This window comes from Acanthopagrus latus, chromosome 21 (genome assembly GCF_904848185.1).
Source record: "Acanthopagrus latus isolate v.2019 chromosome 21, fAcaLat1.1, whole genome shotgun sequence".
NCBI lineage: Eukaryota > Metazoa > Chordata > Actinopteri > Spariformes > Sparidae > Acanthopagrus > Acanthopagrus latus.
In genome coordinates this window covers 5,146,497-5,163,989 of record NC_051059.1, presented here as the reverse complement: position 1 = coordinate 5,163,989, position 17,493 = coordinate 5,146,497, and the positions used below count along the sequence as shown (strand labels likewise).

Genomic DNA, 17,493 nt, shown 5'->3' with positions numbered 1-17,493 from the left:
CAGTTGCAGACCAGTTTCACCACGTTTTGTGACGGGTACACTGCAGGAGAGACGCTTTTTTATACCCCTGGTGCAAGGGGCAGCACAGGTATGGAAACTATCCAATTCTACAGCACGTGTAATTAACATGACACGTTTTTAGCTCAATACTGCAACTGATAAAGCCAAGACAATATTTCAGTGGCTTAACAAAAGGATTTTACAAATGAAAACTCTAATCAGCTCTTAATTTAGAATAAATAGGTTACACAGACCAGTGCAAATATTGTCTTAGACGAGGCTGAAGTTGGCCTCCGATTCGCCAGCTTCCGATTCGGCACTTAAGGGGAAAGTAAAGGGGACATTAACATAACGTGCAGTGCGACTGTTTGTACACTGATTGTCTGTTTTTTTGTGGCACTTCTTGATGTAAAAACATTTTAGACATTTTAGGTAAGACATTAACTTTGCCTGACACCCGCTATTGTGTCTGTGAAACGTTTATTTTATTTGTGAAAATGCTAAAGGGGAGATTTCACCGTTTTTGTTTGATACCTAGAGACCTCATTAGACCAGGTCCAGGTCAAAAACCATTGTATACCTAGACTTCTCAAATCTGGCCTAGATTATCCTACAGAGGCTAAACATTCATTATAACACAGTTTCTGATCTGTGAAACCTTTATTCTATTTGTGAAAATGCAATGAATAGAAACAAAAAAAAATAATAAATTAAATAAAAAATTTATAGAATCTAGGCCAGATTTGAGAAGTCGTAGGTACAGTGGTTTTTGACCTGGACCAGGTCTAATGAGGTCTGTAGGTATCAAACAAAAATGGTGAAATCTCCCCTTTAGCATTTTCACAAATGAAAAAAACATTTCCCAAATACAGTAGCGGGTGTCAGGCAAAGTTAATGTCTTACCTAAAATGTCTAAAATGTTTTTTACATCAAGAAGTGTCACAAAAAAACAGACAATCAGTGTACAAACAGTCGCACTGCACGTTATGTTAATTTCCTCTTAACTTTCCCCTTAAGTGCTGATCGAAAGCTGGCGAATCGGAGGCCAACTTCAGCGTCGTATATTAATGCAATTTGAACAGGATTCCAATTTGATTGGAAGCCATCTTTAATTAAGGCTGCAACTACTGATTACCTTTGGTGTTGAATAATCCGCTGATTGTTTTCAGTTAAATCAAGAAGTCTATCAAAAGTACTGTGCATCACAGTGCCCCAGAGTGATATCTCCATTGTACTTCTTTTGACCAAGGAACAGTCCAGAGCCTAAAAACCTCTTCAATTACTATGATGAATGACAACAAAAGGAAGCAAATCTTCAACCAGCAAATGTTCACCAGTTAAGCTTGAGGAATGACAAACTATTAATCGATTATAAAAAAACAAAACAAAACAAAAAAAACAATTGGTCATCATTTCCTTTCAGTTGGCTAATCCAGGGAGTTTAAAAGTTTTTCAGAAAGCTGCCAAACTCCCTACTACATAGTAAGAATTGTGGCAGCCAGCATTTGTGATCATTCAAAAATAAACACGCTGATCCAACTTTTCTTTGAGCATTCGGATTTATTGAAGGCACATCTGTTAGAAAGAACACAATAGTTGTGCTGGACATATACATTCATTGTCAATCACCTTTTTTTCCCTTGAAACTAAATCATGTGTATCACATGTCAGGGCTGGTCATTCTACAATTTATGGACCAAAAAAAAAAAAGAAAAGAAAAGAAACACTAAAAAAGGCATTTAATTTTTAAGGCAAACATTTTTTAGGACTTTATATTACAAAAAAATCCCTCATGATTTGATCTATTTCATTTTTGTCAGTCGCCTTCATTTTTAAAAGCACCCTTGAGATCGCATTCTCGTAACAAATTGAGATTAAAACCATAAATACGTTGTAAATTTTATAAATAGGAGAAACATTATTATTTCCCAAAACCCTCGAGTGTTAGAATCACTACTACTAATCTACAATGCATCACGTTCCACAGCAATATTAAATACCATTTAAATTATCCTAAAGGATTTATTTTCCAGTGTAGAGTAATAGTTTGTATTGTTATTTTTACATATGGTTTGTGACTGTTGCAAAAACATTTGAGTAGGCAGGATTAGGCTATTGTGCCACACACTTTAGTGTTGTATGTACTTTAGGTATTATGTGAGTTACAGTGTTTCATACAGCTGGTTTTCCAGACATGGATTCAAGTGCGGTACACCTAGACCACATGTGTGGAACCTTCCCGTTATCTGCGCTGGGACGGAAAACAGCGGCAAGATCTTGCTCCAGTTCGGCTCAAATTCCAGCTGTCTTTCAACAAATTCTCATCTCATCTTCTAACCTATTTTCCAATCTCTGAGATGAACTCAGGTCCCTCCCCCCCTCAAAATCTGGACAAGAGGGTTAACAGAGGTTTAGCAAAATCTTGTGAGTTTACTACCAGATTTCACGGATTCTGAACCCTATGTCTTTTCTTTAACTCAGCCCCTTCAGAGTCCTTCATACAGGCAACCAGGAAATTGCGGCACTTAAGAGCATACTCCTCAGGAAACTCGCGGAAATGACCAACATGAGGACTGGAACCAAAATCAAAACAGTCCACTGGGACGCCTTTCTGCTTCAGGCTCTCCACAAAGACCTCGACGTCCCGGTGCCGGATCACCTGGTCGTCTCTTGAGAACAGGAAGAAGTGAGGCCAGGCAGGTGGCCTCTCTTGTACCGCGTCATAGTGGTTCTTGTGGACGTACTTGGTCAAGGGGTACAGCACGACTCGCAACAGGAAAACAGTCACTGCAAAAAGAGCTAAGAGGACGTATCTTAACACAGGACTTATTTTGGGCCCCAGGGTGGCCCTCAGTGCACGCAGGGCCCCGCGAACATTCCCGCTGCCCGGGGCACTGTCCACGACGGCCCCGATCAAACACAGGGAGCTGAACTGCTTATCGCTGTGCAACAACTCCACAATGTAGCGGTACAGCATGAAGCCACCGTTGCTGAATATGTGAAAGAAAATAGGGCTGTTCTCCACCTCGTAGTCATAGAGGATCTCCAGTAATTTGAGGGCCGTGCTGCTCAGCTCCTTGTAGCCAAAAGACTCAGAGATGAAGACGGTCTTCAGGGGAGCCGTGTAGCGGACGGTGACACATCCCTAAACATGGAGGGGGAAAAAAAAATGCACCATAGAAATAAAGTAGACTCATGAGCTGCTGTGAGGTCAATGCACCACTTCGATGAAACAGTGAGCAGAATGTTTTGTGAGAACATTTCTGAAATTGACTCTATCGTTCATTCCCAACCTGTTCATTGTAGATGGAGCTGTATTTGGAGAGGTGCTTGTCCTTGCAGCCAGCCCAGCCCAGCAGGATCACCACTGGCTCCTTTGTCCCCTGCCAGTGTCTCTCTGAAAACAAACCAGACGATGAAACGGCACGTTACCGACGCTGTCACGCCACGGCTAAGCTAAAGTAAGCTAGTGTGCTAGGCTAACGCTCGGCAGAAACGGCATTTTCACGGCTTTCCTCGGAGGATATTGTTAGCGTGCACGCTAAGCTAGCCGAGGGGCATGAACACACGGCACAATGAAATGATGCTCACCCGATATGCCTGCATCTGGAAACACGATGTTGTAGTCTATTTCATCGTCTGCCATGTCTGCGTGCGAGGGTATCAGCTGTCGTTCTCTGCCGGGGGTGTTTGGTGCATTTGGCTGTTGTTAAAAAAAAAAGGATGATGAACAAGCTACGAAAGCGCTGGATTTAACAGCGCCAGCTTGGGAGAAACCGCACAGCAGCGTAAAGACAGGTCAATGGACTGTCACTACACCGGAGCATGTCTTCTTCTTTGTGTTGTTCAACGACGTACAACATCCAGATAATGTCGCAACACCGTCCCCCTCTGTAGGACAGGGTTATGACAATTATGATAGGAACATTGACTTTGCTTAAAGCGGTATTGTTTAATTTTGGCGAAGAAATTCAACTCAAAATTTTAATATTTACAATATTAATAAGGTAATAATGCAAACCCTTTTTCCCCATAACTGAATAAACAGGCTGTTCTCAGAGGAAAATTAGGTCCCCAGTACACTGTTCAAGGCTAGAATGGTGGCAGGGTCCACAACATATATACAAAGTAAAGCAGTACGAACTTGTGTCCTTTACGGTCTGTTTATGCAGTTCAGTCATGAAAATAATGTTTATTTACTTTGTTTGGGCATTACAAGAATCAGGCAATGAATATCTTTCTCTTCTGATTAAAATTCCATACCCGAAACTGCACAGTGCACCTTTAAGTTGAGTACTCTATTTTATCACACACTTGAGGAACTTGTACTAAATAGTATTTCCATTTTTCCATACTTCTTCTACATACTATTCTATATACACTACATAGACTAAATCTTGTACTTTTTACACCACAACATTTGTCTGACAGCGTTATTTACGGTGATGTAATCTTTTGTACTCATGGTGTACCTGTACAGTACATACCAATACATATATGCAAGTACTAGGATGTGAAAATAACAGGGTAACAATTAGGGATTTTACAAAGGATACATACTGTAGTTATATTTCTAACAACTGGTACCTATTTTATTTTTATTAACGGCTGAGCCTGAACTACTAAGCAATAATCTGGATGTATGGTATTAACAGAATTTATATTGTCGTGATTTATTCTTTTTTTTTAACCATTAGGTATATATTCCATTATTCTGTCATTTTAAGCAAGGTGGAGTGATGACTTCTGCATCGCTCAATAGCCTACATCTGATCTGATGTTATGTCAAACACGCAAATTAAACTTGAGGTACTTAAATGAACTAGTTCATTTATATCCAGGGAGACACTCCATTGTCATGGAAACTGTCAGCAGCTTTAGACCATCTCACCTCAGCAAACTTCACCACTGGATACTCATTTATGGGCATCCAGTCTATATGTCACTTGTGTTTTAGTGTAACCACATGTTGTCACATGTCGTGTGAAAATCTTCTCCTTGGGAAATCGTGTTTGACCAGCTGTACAGCTCCTCAGTGTGCCTTTGTTTCAGCTCTGTGCATGGCCTGTTTATCCCCTGAGGTGAATACAAATAGAACACAATATGAAACACTAGATATGAATCACAACTCTTATGTGTGTTTAACATACCCTTCTGACAAAATCAAAACAAACGTGTCTCATATTGTTCACTGTCGTGACAGACCACGAGAAATTAAGCTCCCTTTGTTATGTTTAGCTACGTGGTGACTACAGGATACAGAGGCTGTAATCTAAAGCACTGTTATCAACGTTATTCAAGAATGTGGTGGTATGTTACGGTCATTCTGTACTCTGCAATAATAGCATAGGAACCGGTGGCAACGCTTTACAATAAGGAACACAACACTGAGTAGTTACTGAGTAGTCTCTCATAACCTACCAAGTATTTCCTGGGAGTTGACAATTACCTCTTTAATAACAAACAAGAGGCAGCAGGATACTCAAAACATATTTTAATAATTAGAACTTTTTGTACAGTTGATGCTCCTGATTTAAGAATTCTATACACTTCATTTTAACTGATCTATACAGTCTAATCTTAACACACACAGCCATTCTACAGCATCATTTGCGTTTACAACATACCTTTATCCATAAATTCAAACTGTGTGTGTATAATGCTCATTTATCTAACTTGTTATAGACAGGGATTCTTGTTCTGGACAGGCTGTTCCATATCTCGTTCTCTTAACTCTGGGTGACCCCAGAAAATCAAATAAAGACAAAATAAACACTGCTAAGGAGTGTACAAAATCTGAACTGTAGGATCAATACATATCAAACACCATCTCCTTTTGGCTGCTTCCAGAGAAACCTTAGAAATACTAAATTAGAACAGATGCCTCTGCATTGCAGTTCACCGCTGGTTTCAAAATCCTACAGTTTTCCACAGAAGACTGCTAAACAAATAAAACAAGATAGGAGATTAAGAAACAGAGCAAAATGATAAAAAAGACTTATCTCCCTAGATTGTCTGTGCTGTCGCTGACATTTTTGCCATGAACATAAACTGACCATTCCCCTCTTCTTAAAACAAAAATCACTGTCATGCTGGTGGGTCTTTGAGGATGGTAGATACACACCAGCAGTAAGATCAAGAGTCTACAGCCAGGCTAGCAACTCGGTGACACTCTGCTAATGCATGTTTGAGTATAGACTAGCATGGCAACAAGATTCAAATATCATCCTGCACATGCATACTCTGTAATGTCCCCGCTGTGCGCATGTATGCACATTACATTCTTCCTCCCCACACCATCTCCATCTTCTGCACGTGGGCTTTGGATGATTTAGAGAAGGTGCTTTTAACCACGTTGAGAGGAGCAGCCTTGCCACTGAGGTAGACCTTATTGAGACACGTAGGAAGCCACGACTGCTCCTCCTCCTTCTGGTGCCCCTTCTCCTCCACACCACCTGCTCCGTCCTTTTTGATGACGGTACATGAGTAGGCAAAGATGTATGCAGTCATGAAGGCATCGAACCCTGCCCTGTGCGTTCCCGCATCAGCCTTCTTCTTCTGGTCGTCAGTCTTAGATGGGTGGTCGCTAAACTTTTCTCTCCCTCCATCCTCTGTTCTGCTATCTGCACCATTGTCTGTTTTGTTTTTTGAGTTTGCGTTGTCATCAGCTGTGGCAGATTTTTCTAAATCTGTAATGTCCTCACACAATCCGTTTCCATCGCTGTCTGTTTTTTTGTTCTCTCCTTCAGTCTGTTGGGTGTTTCCGTCACTGTCCATGTGAGGCACAGTTTCCTCAGCCTTTTTCTGGTCATCTGGTGTTTCTTCCATATCCATCTCCATATGGGGTATTTTGTTTTCGGGGGCACCGTCAAAGATGGAGGAGCCCTCTGCTGCCTTGCCTCTCTTCTTCTCTCTCTGTCTCTTCCTCTTTTTTCTCTTATCCCCTAGGCCTTTCTCGTCCTGAAGGATGATTAAATCGGTGTCATGAGATAATGGACACTGAGTGCCATTCAGACACCAGCCAAATGCCTGTCAGACAAACACAGAAACAGAAAGATGGAGTTGTTAAAACACACAAACACATAGCATCTATTGGCTGTCTGTTCTAACAGGGAGCAGTGAAAACCCCAGCAAGTAAAAATGAGCTGCACCTTTAGTTTAGGCACTACACAACCTACATTTAATTACTTAATTTCTTAGATTTCACTTAACTTGAGAATTTTAATACCAAGAGAAACTAACTGAAAGATCCTGCTGAGTGAAAAAGCAATTTTGAAAAAAAAAGGAAAATGTTGAAACTCACAGAGAAGCGCTGGCAGATGTTGGTCTGTCCCTGAGGAGGGGCCACATCTGGACACACTCTGTAGTCCACATAGCTGGACATGTGACCGGCATACTGACAGAACTCTACATGAACATGAGGCCCACTCCCCCCAGAGGTAACACTGCGGCTGTTATCCAGCTTACTGAAAGGATGAAGAGATAATATCAGACATCATTCAAAATGAACACTTACAACATCAATACAACAATGATCCAAGCACAATAACCCACTCTGATGTGTTCTGATATAGAAAATCAACGTTCTACTCTGCTCTTCCACATCCATCATTTTCTTACATTGTGACATCTTGAATATTGGGATCGAAATGGACAGATACTCTAATCACAGAAAAAAACAAAAACAAAAAAACAATCCATTCATTCACAATCATGGAAGAAGCTGTTCTGTTCAAAAGTTATTTTTGATACTGTTGTTTCAAAAAGGCACAATAAGCTAAACTAGAAGTGTTAAAAAGTGTATATAAGTGCATTTACCAATCTATACGCAATGTTTTGGTCAAGTTGGGACTTGTAATACCATTGGGAAACCCTGGTTTAAATGAAATGTCAATATTCTCCAATTCCACTCTAAAGGAGTTTAATTCATGTAGACAGTGCAGACTATGTTGACCCCTCCTTTATTTTTTTCAAAAATTAATTTCAATTTCACTAAATTTCAATGTTATAATGAATCATTCGCAAGCATTTGTAGGTCTAGCCAATGTCTACAGTTATGCCATCAATGACTGCAGGAAGACAGTTAGTGTGTTTCTACTGTGTGTGTGTGTCTATACTGGAAAATGAACCAACACTCACCATTTCTTAAAAGCATACTCCAGATACGAGGCACTGAGCCGCAGTTCAAATTCAGTGACATATTTGGTGTCGTAGATGCCAGCAGGAAACATCTCGGACAGGTCGGCTGTGAAGGTAGCCAAGCGCTCAGGCAGATGAGCATAAAAACTCTGGTGGGAAAAGACAAAGTCACTCCCTTTAAAAAAAAAAACACAACACAATTTTTGACGGCAGCATGCTGCGCTAAAGGCATGTTCTTAAAAAGCTAATATATAAATCATGAATTATATAAAGAGGATTTTGACACAGATGGCACTGTGTAAAAGCCTTGACACAGACCATGTGAAAGTTTTAATCTTTCCTGTTTAGTTAACTTGCTAAATAACTAAATAACAACCAGGGGTGCGATAAATAGTGATTAATTTATCAAGAAGATAATGAGAAATGTCCCTCACATTTTCTACCAAGACCTTGGTAATGTTTCTTTTTTATCTATCAAGAACCCAAAGATGTCCAGTTACCATTTCTATAAAAAATGAATTGAAGCAGCAAATCCTTAAAATGGAAAAGCTGAGAACTTTTGGCATTTTTACTTAAAAATACTTGAAAAAACAATGATTGAAAAGTTGGAGCTCTAAACCAACTTGCAGATACCATATAACAAGCGCTCAACATTTTGCATTAGGTTGAGCGCAAATTATTATACAAAATTACTGATTTACTCCTGAGAAAATCCCATTAAAATAGAAAAATGAAATGAAATAAAACAGCAAATCTTATCTTTTTGAGGTACCTGGTAAAGGAAGGCCATGTCTATGAGACCATTGTGGAGCACCAGGGGTTTCTTAGCACGCAGCAGTTCTGTGAATAAGGCTCGGATGTTGACCCCTCTGTCATCTGATCCTCCCTGATAAAAAAGGCGGTGAAAGAAAAAGAGGCTAGAAATCAATGACATGAGGAGAAATTATACGCTGCTGTATGTTATATTGTTCTTGTAACATAACATTCCTGTGGTGTTCCATTGTGTCTGCTTGTGTCTTGTCCTGGCTGAACCATTAGATGGCTGTGGTCCTGTCATGATGAGTACATCTTGACGTGCGTGAAGCAGAAAAATGCCAATGCTAATTCATCAGAATTATCCCATATTAATGAACAAAAATATTTATTAATAATGAGCAAATTAATGGCTGTGCATTGGTTTAGAAAGTGTTTATTCAAAGTGTTGGATGGCTGTAACAGAGGAGTAAAGAGAGGGACAATAAAGACAATGGTAGGTTCAGGACAATGCTCAGAACCCACAGCAAACACAGAGCAGCATTTAAGTATCATCACCTTATTATTGCCCTTGCAGTAAGGGATTCCATGGGCATACTGCTTGTTAAAGTCAAATCCATGCTGTACCAGGAACTGGACTGACTGGGGCTCTATGATGTATTCCTCTGAACATAACAGTGTGAGGTTATACACCTGGACCAGGTATGTGTCTGCAGCCTGTGAAAGGACGAGAAGGCAGAGAATAAACTTCACGATAAAACACAGTGAAGTGGAACATTTAAAATTTGTTTTATAAATACATTAAACTAATGCTGGTGTGGGAAATCGTAAATCATTTAGGTCTGTGTGAGAACTACCTAAGTGGCATTCTTATGCCACAGTACGTCAATAATTTCATATTGTAATAATAATTTCAAATCTGTCCGGAGTTTGATGCAAGTGGAGAAGGCCTCATCTTATCGTACCTTGTTGTCCAGTTTCTTGTAACAGGCAAAGCCCAGGGAGAGGATGGAGCGGGAGCGAGCTGCGTGGCAGATGGCTTTGTATCTGTCCTCTATAGATCTGAAAGATGACAGCAGAGGTCAGAACTAACTTACAGAAACACAAGTAGTAGTAAGCAACAAGACATTGGGCTATTTTGCACCCTTGTCATGTCAACCTGCTATTTCAGGTTACAGTGTAATTTTACTTACTCAGCCAGCAACGATTTCCTGTTCCCAAGACCACTCAGCTCCTGGAACAACAAACATCTTACTACTCATTTAAACTGGTGAAATCATGTCCCAAAACTTTGGAATTTGGAATTGAATAGAGAATGTGCTTGGGAGAGAAGCAAGGGCAAATAGTGTTCGTCTAAATATGATGATAAATATATGCCACAACAACAGAAACGACGTAGTTATTACCACTCATTAATGAACGTTAATAATGGGGGCTAGAGTCAGGTTTACTCTGATGCAGACACACATACACAGAGATCTGCACTTACCGTGTCCAGTGCTACAAATGAGGACGTCTTAATCGCCAGCACCATTGCAGGCCAAAGCTCTTTGAAATTATCATTCTGAACATCAATCACTGGAACTACCAGAGAGGATGCCATGTTTCTTTCAATGTTAACGTGTGGGAACAAATAGCTCTTACTCGTGCCTGACACGTTTAGTGCAGTTGCCTCCGGCTAGCGGTAACCGGAAAACTCGCTAGCTTAGCTAACTATCTGGCAATGGGTTTCATTGTCAGCTGCTCTATGCGGAGCCCTTTCTCGTTGCGTACTTGTTGTATAATTTGAATACAGTTGGTTATTACTTTGACGGTTGATAATTTATTTGTCAGCAGTTATTCAGGTCCACAGCTTACAGCGCCTCCACGGTAAACATTTCAACGTGCTCCTCGGGGTCCTGTGACAAAACACACAAAATAGTAGGACAATTGCCTGAGCACAAATAAAAGCCGTTTGCCACTTAATGCATGCTCAACACATTTACAGCTAAAGACCATGGTATTTTAATCGGATAATATATACCTTTTGCTTGAATTTGCCTTCTCTATTTGACTTTCTGCTTTTTAGTTAACATTTCAAACAGGCGTTTACGATAGACCCATATAAATAGTACGTCACTATACTTAAGTGTCGAGGTGAAAGTGCGCCATTTTGGCTCAAACAAAGTCAGAAACATTTTGTCTTTGATAAAGTATCTTAAATTGTATCTATACAATACGATTTAAAAGTCTGCAAGACAACACTCCGGTCTCAACGAGTTAAACTTTAATGCTAGTGTACTTTTTCTTGCTATTACACCGCGTATGTAGTTATAAATAATGATTCAAATCCTCCTGAGCTGAGCGTCACTGCCAGCCAAGCTATCCTGACGTTTGCACAAGTTAAATTTAGCTAGCTTTGCAGTTTGTTTTAAGTACCGCAATGGGTGGCTGCTCCGCTCCGAACTGCTCCAATTCAACCAGCACAGGCAAACAGCTGTTCAGGTTCCCCAAAGACCCTTCCCGAAAGAAGAAGTGGGTGGTGAACTCTCGACGTGACTTTGAACCAACTCCTCACTCGAGACTGTGTCAGGTAGGTTTGGTTTACACAGGGACTGGCATTACTTTTGGAAATCAAACTATAGTTTTTAGACCACTCTTCAGAGACAGAGAGGATGCGTCAGTCCGACAGAAAAGCTTTAAGTTACATTGGAAAGGAAAATGCATCCAAACACAAAGTTAGCAGTCGTATTTATTGCATATAGGTACGCTGTCCTTCACTTGAGTGTCGTTGCTATTTGCGCTCATGGTATGCATGCTGTTTCTTGTGTTCGTTTGCATCTGTATAATTAGATGGATAAACTGTATGCCTCCCCCTGTCTTGTTTGCCAAAGGACCATTTTGAAGAGAGCCAGTTTGAGGAGATAGCGAGGTCTTCAGCTGGAGGAAAGAAGCTGAAGCCCAATGCCATCCCCACTCTGTTCAGTATCGGAGAGCCTCCATACCCTGCTGTCACCACCTCCTACATCTTGCTGCCCATGAAAGCGGAGCCAGGTAACTGAGTATGAAACACAACAGCTTCTTGAATATTTATCAGTGGCGACGGCGGTGGGGCAGGTGTGGTTTTCACCCTGTGAGACTAGGTGTGTTGTGTTGTCATGGCAAAACGTGGTCCCCGGGACACCTAACAACCATATGAGTGGCTGTCATTGACTTCTATAGCTCAGCATCTTCAAACTCAGTTATAACAGGTTGTTGTATGCATCTTTAAAGTTGGTTTGTGATCTGCCAATAAACACAGAGAAAAAGGAAGATTGAATGCAGCATGTTGTGCTCATGCCTGCACCTGTGTAGACCCCAGCAGTACACGTTTTTTTCCATATTCAGATGAAGATAGCTGTAATACCCAACACAAGAGGTCAGAGAGGAGGGAGAAAGTCACTGAGTATTAACACAACAAATAGTGTTGGAGCTGTGGAATGTTAAATCCTCTGTCTTTGCTCCCTACATATTGGTGTGCACCAGTCTTAGGTTAGCAACTTCTTTTTAAGATGCAAAACGTAGTGGTGTCAGTCATCAGAAGCAAGTAATCATTGGTTATCAATGGTTATCAATATCATGAGGAAAAAAATCAATTTCAGTTGTCCTTAACTCTTGTCTTGTCCTATAAGGGCCAAAACAGTATTTTAATTGAACATTGCATTTCCAATAGCTTGCTATATGTCCCACCCAAGGTGGAATTGTTTAACAAATTTGGCAGATTGCTCAAGCAACTTATGTTTAAGCCTGTAATGTACTGACATTATTGTTACGCTGATAATACATTGTCTTTACATGTCAGGTAAGGCATGCAAATGTGTGCAAGTGATAGTGTTTTTCTGGATTGTAGTTTGTATCCTTGCCTAGCTAATAATATTTACAATGCCAAACCATGTAATGCCTGTGAGTTCAGGTAAAACACACCAGACTCCTGCCAGGAAACACAATTCTGGTTCAATATTGCTCTGCGTCTGTAGTGGAGAAGGAGCTGACTTTCGGGGACCATGGCTATGCTAGACGCAACCCTTTGCCTGGCATGGAGGAAGAGGATGCAGACAGGACTGCTGAGGACCAGCAACCCTGCACACAGTGTCAACTCCTCAAGAAACAGCTGGAGCAGGAGATGCAGCACACAGCGAGGCTACAGAAGGAGGTAGGAAGGCTGCTGGTGTCTCTATTAACAACTGACTCTGCTTTCTTGGGGCTTTTGTTTCTTTGTTTCTGTATTTTTTTCTTTGAAGGGACATGCTGCATTTTGATACCAATATCCCATTACCAAAATAAAGGAGTTTATATTGTTATTGTTATATTATTACACTAGCCCTAATAAACAGTCTCCTTCTTCTATCTCTGTCAGGCAGAGGAGATGAAGAAGCGTCTGTATCGGCTCGACCGCATTGAGAAGGGTCTCCATAACTTTCTGTACGAGGACCAGATTCGAGCACTGTCCCTCACCAAACGCTCCCGCCGTGCCGTCTGGTCACCGGAGACCATCCTGAAGGCACAAAAGATCCGCCGTGCAGTTGGCACAAAGGGCTACGAGTACTTGAGAGAGATGGGATACCCTCTGCCCTCCTATCGGACTCTGTGTAACCGCCTGGAGACTAAGATTATGGTGACAACTGACATGAGCTGTGAGATGCTGGCAGAGCTGGGCCTGGGGATCATGGCCCCCTGCGACAGTCCGTCAGAAGGTGTTGGGGACAATGACGAGGAGGAACTGATTGGTGTTTTGTCTTGATCGTGGCAGTTTTCATCCGTCAAACCAAGCAAAGAATGTGCAGAAGTTTGCTGTGTTGCATATCTGCCGATGTGACTTCAAGCAGCAGAAGATGGCCACATTATGCTTCTCGTCTCATTTATGAACGACTGAAGCCTCGATATAAATGTACACAAAGCTGATTAATTTGATTGTCACCTGGTTGTGCTTGTGATCTGCACCAATGAGACATGGCTTTGCTCAACCGAGGTGAGATGCTGAAGCTTGCAGTTAGCCCAGGTTTGTGCTTATGATGTTTCTTACTCGGAGTTTGCTGAGCTGCAGTATGTGCTGTCACATGTGAAAGATGTAGGGTGCAGTCAGTGTGAAAAGCGTAGAGTCAGTTTGCACGTGGCCTGTTGAGTTTGATGCTTGTGTCTACAACTGGTTTAACGTTCCACTGAGGGTGTTTACATGCACAATAAAACCCTGGTTGTATTCAGGACACTTAAATGTACTCAGAGCAGATATTGTGAGGACTACAGTAGCATGTAATTATCACACTATAAACCATTTCCTCTAAATCATCCAAGCTTTTATTTTGTGTTATAATTCACCCAAAAATATTTATCACTTGTTGCTGTGTGAAGCAATAGCACACAACTGGGACAAAAGAGTCTTGGTGAAATCAGAAGGGTTTGGTCTCCAACTGTGTTGCCGAAATTCATGTATAGTACTGTTTTGATCACATCACATTCGCAAAACTGAAACCTTTGCTGTTTTTTTTTCCAGAGCATTACAAAATCTTCTATCAGTAACAAATTATAGAATTTATTAGGAGCACACCCTTAGAGCCGTATGTCATCAGTATGAATATAAAAGCAAATCCTCCTCTGTTAAATAACTGCTGGCACTGTAAATCTACAGTAGGTAGATTGTAAATTTAGTTGGACAGGTCTCTTTCTTGAGGTGGTCCGATCTGTATTCACAACAAAGGGTATCAAAAAAAGAGCTCAGGCTAGTCACAGTAAGTCATGTGACATTCAGTGTCCAACACATTGCTCTGTGAGAAAATAAAGTTATTGTGAAGAATTACCAGTGTTGTTCATTGTGTGTATATGTGTGAGCGAGGAAGACATTTTGCTGCATCTAAAGGAAGAGCACATGTATTTCTGCCTTGCATATCAGGCAGATCACAGTAACACATAAACTGCACGTTTGGAAACTACAAATATTTTTTAGGCTCAAATCACTGGTGACACTACTGGTGTCATATACATTTAGATTTATGCATGAATCAGCCTGCAGGCCAACACTTCATAGACTTTTATTATAAATGAATTTTGGGAGACACTGACAGCAGACCAAGTCCAGGATCTATAGCAGCGGTCCTCAAAGGGCGGCCCCCAGGCCGCATCTGGCCCGCCAGCCTCCCATTTGTGGCCCCCGAACTGTTATTCCCTTACCATGTGTTCTGGTTGGGTCGGCACATGTATACCGGGACTTGTCTTCATGCCAACGATACAAAGACAGCTGGGTCATTCACTGCTGCGAGCGCATTTACACTTTGCTTGCTGTAAGTAACTGGAAATGGCGTGTTCCAAATCAGCCGCCGTATCAAGTATTCAGCGAAAACCTGCAGTTGAAAGAAACAGGAGTTTTTCCTCTTTTATTTTATTTTCTACCATGACAGCACTCACGTCTGTGATATGTCGGAGGTAATATATACTTTGACTTACAACAGTTAGATTGACATCTAGTTTATGACATTATTGTGTCAGTAAAACTTATGCAACAGACGGACTCCCTCCCGGCAAACACCTTTTCATTCACGGTCCAAGCATTTTTTATCATTCTTGTTAAAACCCAACACCATTGAATCACAGAACATACTATGTGAATTAACCCACAACCATCATATATATATCATCTTATTCACAAACACATTCACGAACCATAATTACACTAACACCAACAGAATACCCAAGAGTCATTGTGCCACAGTCCACATGGGACATTACAATATGCCAGGAGAAGCTGTGATGAAGATTTCCAATTTTAAACGGCGTTATGAGACGAAGGATAGGAATTTTGTAGAGACATTTCCTCAAAATTCAGAGATAAGCACAACACAAATAAATGCACTGAAATCGTCATTTCAAGCTGCAAGCAGGATTCTTGTCACATCTGTGACACAATGAAATAAGATAATGCATGACTGAAGTGATGGACACAAAGTTTGAAGGCAGACAAAAAGAGGAAATATTCAGCTGTGTATTTTAATTTATGTTAAAGTGGAAATGACATTTCATTTTAGTTTGTATTTTGTTGTTTTGAATGAAAAAGAAATTTAGTTTTGAATATTACAGTATTATTGCATGTGGCCTGACCAACCTCAATACATGAGCAATTGAAAAAAAATGTTGAGGCCCTTTAAGATTTGTATTTGAGTACCCCGATCTATAGTCATGGATTGTTTTTGATACAGGTCTGGACGCTTCCCAGGTGTTTAGTTCTTCTGTAACCCCTAGAATCGAATGATTCGTGAATCGTGATTATTAAATAAATGTGAGGAAGCTCCAGCTCCACAGCAGTCCACTGGAGTCACAGAAGTACCTTCAGCATTCCGACTTTCTAAATTTGACTGTTTTGACAGTTCCTGTTCCAGACGTTTGATAAGAATATCCCATCAGACAGGTTAGAAGCACTTCAGAATGTATAATAACAGATTGATATGATATCAAACAATAATCAACAAAGGGTTGCAGGATTTACAATTTAGAAATCTACAAATAACATGATTTTAATTGTAAGGTTCAAACTACTGTGTGTGATATGTAAATCAGAGCTGTTGTATTATAGATGTGCTATTTTAAGCAATGAAGTGTTATAGTTTGTAGGACATGAAAAATTCATCACACTTGTTCAACAATTTAAAAGAAAAAGTTGGATTGTTAAGAAAGAATCTTCTTTAATATGCCTTGACATAAAATGTAAAGTTTGTCCTGAGGGTGGCGCCACAGTAAAGGCCATGTTGTTATCACTTGGTTTGTCCTCCATATGGGTAAATTTAAACAAAAAATACCCTGCTCCACTTTTTCTAGTCTTCAGGAATTGTGCCTTTCTTTAAACTGAAACTCACATTATTTGGAAAAAGGAGGTAGAGAGCAATACTGTAGGCTCTCAGCAGACTTCAGTATTACACACTAGCCCACAGCTAGATCATTTTTTAAACCTTAATTATTATTTTTAAATTAGAGTGCTCACAGGTCATGTCTGCATTACTTCATCTAACGTAACAACCCCTGCAATGCACAGAATATTACCAGTGTGATTTCTCAGGTTTAGTGACATCATGATATTATGATATTAGATGTTATCAAATTTTGGCTGCACGTTCAGAGTTCCTAGACTAAGCCGGAACTGACTGTTCCTCTATCGTGAGGTCAACATTTGAGGGGCTGGGCATACTAGCTGCTGAACTGAGGGAGCAGGGTGTGACACATTGATCTAAAGTTCAGTAATACATTTCAAATGGCATGCTGCTCAACATGGTATATTAGGTTACTTAAATATGAAGGCTGCCTCCTGGTACAGTCTGTCATGAATTTATTCAACAAAGGGCTGTGATCATTTCAGAAGTATTGAGGTCATGAGTAAAGCTTCTTCTGACTCTCCCACTTTGTTATTGTTTGAAGCTAATTACATCAATACGTCTGCTGTAGACTCAGTGAGACCAGATGAGAAAGCGATCCAGACTTTATTGCCTTTGTGATACAGGCCCCAGATGTGCAAAACAAAGATAAATGTTTTTTTTAAATGTGACAGTTGACTGTTTAGAGTCAGAATGATATTACAGAATTAATAATAAGACACATATGTGG

General features: G+C 40.5%; 3 protein-coding genes across 3 annotated transcripts; 1 reads left to right on the top strand and 2 right to left on the bottom strand.

Annotated features, from left to right (window-relative positions):
- Positions 1-1,540: 1,540 nt before the first annotated feature.
- Positions 1,541-3,862, bottom strand: tmem53 (transmembrane protein 53). The gene is made up of 3 exons (XM_037085331.1): positions 3,592-3,862; positions 3,294-3,397; positions 1,541-3,145 (listed from the first exon to the last, which is right to left on the bottom strand). The coding sequence occupies exons 1-3, from the start codon at positions 3,644-3,646 to the stop codon at positions 2,444-2,446; spliced, it is 861 nt and encodes a 286-aa protein (XP_036941226.1). The 5' UTR covers positions 3,647-3,862; the 3' UTR covers positions 1,541-2,443.
- A 1,615-nt stretch (positions 3,863-5,477) lies between these two features.
- toe1 (target of EGR1, exonuclease) lies at positions 5,478-11,449 on the bottom strand. Its single transcript, XM_037084320.1, has 9 exons — positions 11,311-11,449; positions 10,382-10,790; positions 10,086-10,126; positions 9,858-9,954; positions 9,451-9,609; positions 8,912-9,025; positions 8,140-8,288; positions 7,304-7,466; positions 5,478-7,029 (listed from the first exon to the last, which is right to left on the bottom strand). Exons 2-9 carry the CDS (start codon positions 10,493-10,495, stop codon positions 6,277-6,279), a joined length of 1,590 nt encoding a protein of 529 aa, XP_036940215.1. The 5' UTR covers positions 10,496-10,790; positions 11,311-11,449; the 3' UTR covers positions 5,478-6,276.
- Positions 11,016-14,704, top strand: si:ch73-382f3.1 (uncharacterized protein LOC100151273 homolog). Its single transcript, XM_037084321.1, has 4 exons — positions 11,016-11,464; positions 11,766-11,925; positions 12,888-13,063; positions 13,268-14,704. The coding sequence occupies exons 1-4, from the start codon at positions 11,315-11,317 to the stop codon at positions 13,649-13,651; spliced, it is 870 nt and encodes a 289-aa protein (XP_036940216.1). The 5' UTR covers positions 11,016-11,314; the 3' UTR covers positions 13,652-14,704.
- Positions 14,705-17,493: the final 2,789 nt, after the last annotated feature.

Excerpts from the sequence above, each read along its gene's own strand:
- tmem53 (XM_037085331.1), bottom strand. The coding sequence starts at position 3,646 with ATGGCAGACGATGAAATAGACTACAACATCGTGTTTCCAGATGCAGGC. Across the intron at positions 3,398-3,591 it reads TCCAGATGCAGGCATATCGG|AGAGACACTGGCAGGGGACA; the intron begins GTGAGCATCATT and ends GTTTGTTTTCAG. Across the intron at positions 3,146-3,293 it reads GCTCCATCTACAATGAACAG|GGATGTGTCACCGTCCGCTA; the intron begins GTTGGGAATGAA and ends CTCCATGTTTAG.
- si:ch73-382f3.1 (XM_037084321.1), top strand. The coding sequence starts at position 11,315 with ATGGGTGGCTGCTCCGCTCCGAACTGCTCCAATTCAACCAGCACAGGC. Across the intron at positions 11,465-11,765 it reads CTCACTCGAGACTGTGTCAG|GACCATTTTGAAGAGAGCCA; the intron begins GTAGGTTTGGTT and ends TGTTTGCCAAAG. Across the intron at positions 11,926-12,887 it reads GCCCATGAAAGCGGAGCCAG|TGGAGAAGGAGCTGACTTTC; the intron begins GTAACTGAGTAT and ends CTGCGTCTGTAG.
- toe1 (XM_037084320.1), bottom strand. The coding sequence starts at position 10,495 with ATGGCATCCTCTCTGGTAGTTCCAGTGATTGATGTTCAGAATGATAAT. Across the intron at positions 9,610-9,857 it reads ACAAGAAACTGGACAACAAG|GCTGCAGACACATACCTGGT; the intron begins GTACGATAAGAT and ends GTCCTTTCACAG. Across the intron at positions 7,467-8,139 it reads GAGTATGCTTTTAAGAAATG|TAAGCTGGATAACAGCCGCA; the intron begins GTGAGTGTTGGT and ends TCATCCTTTCAG.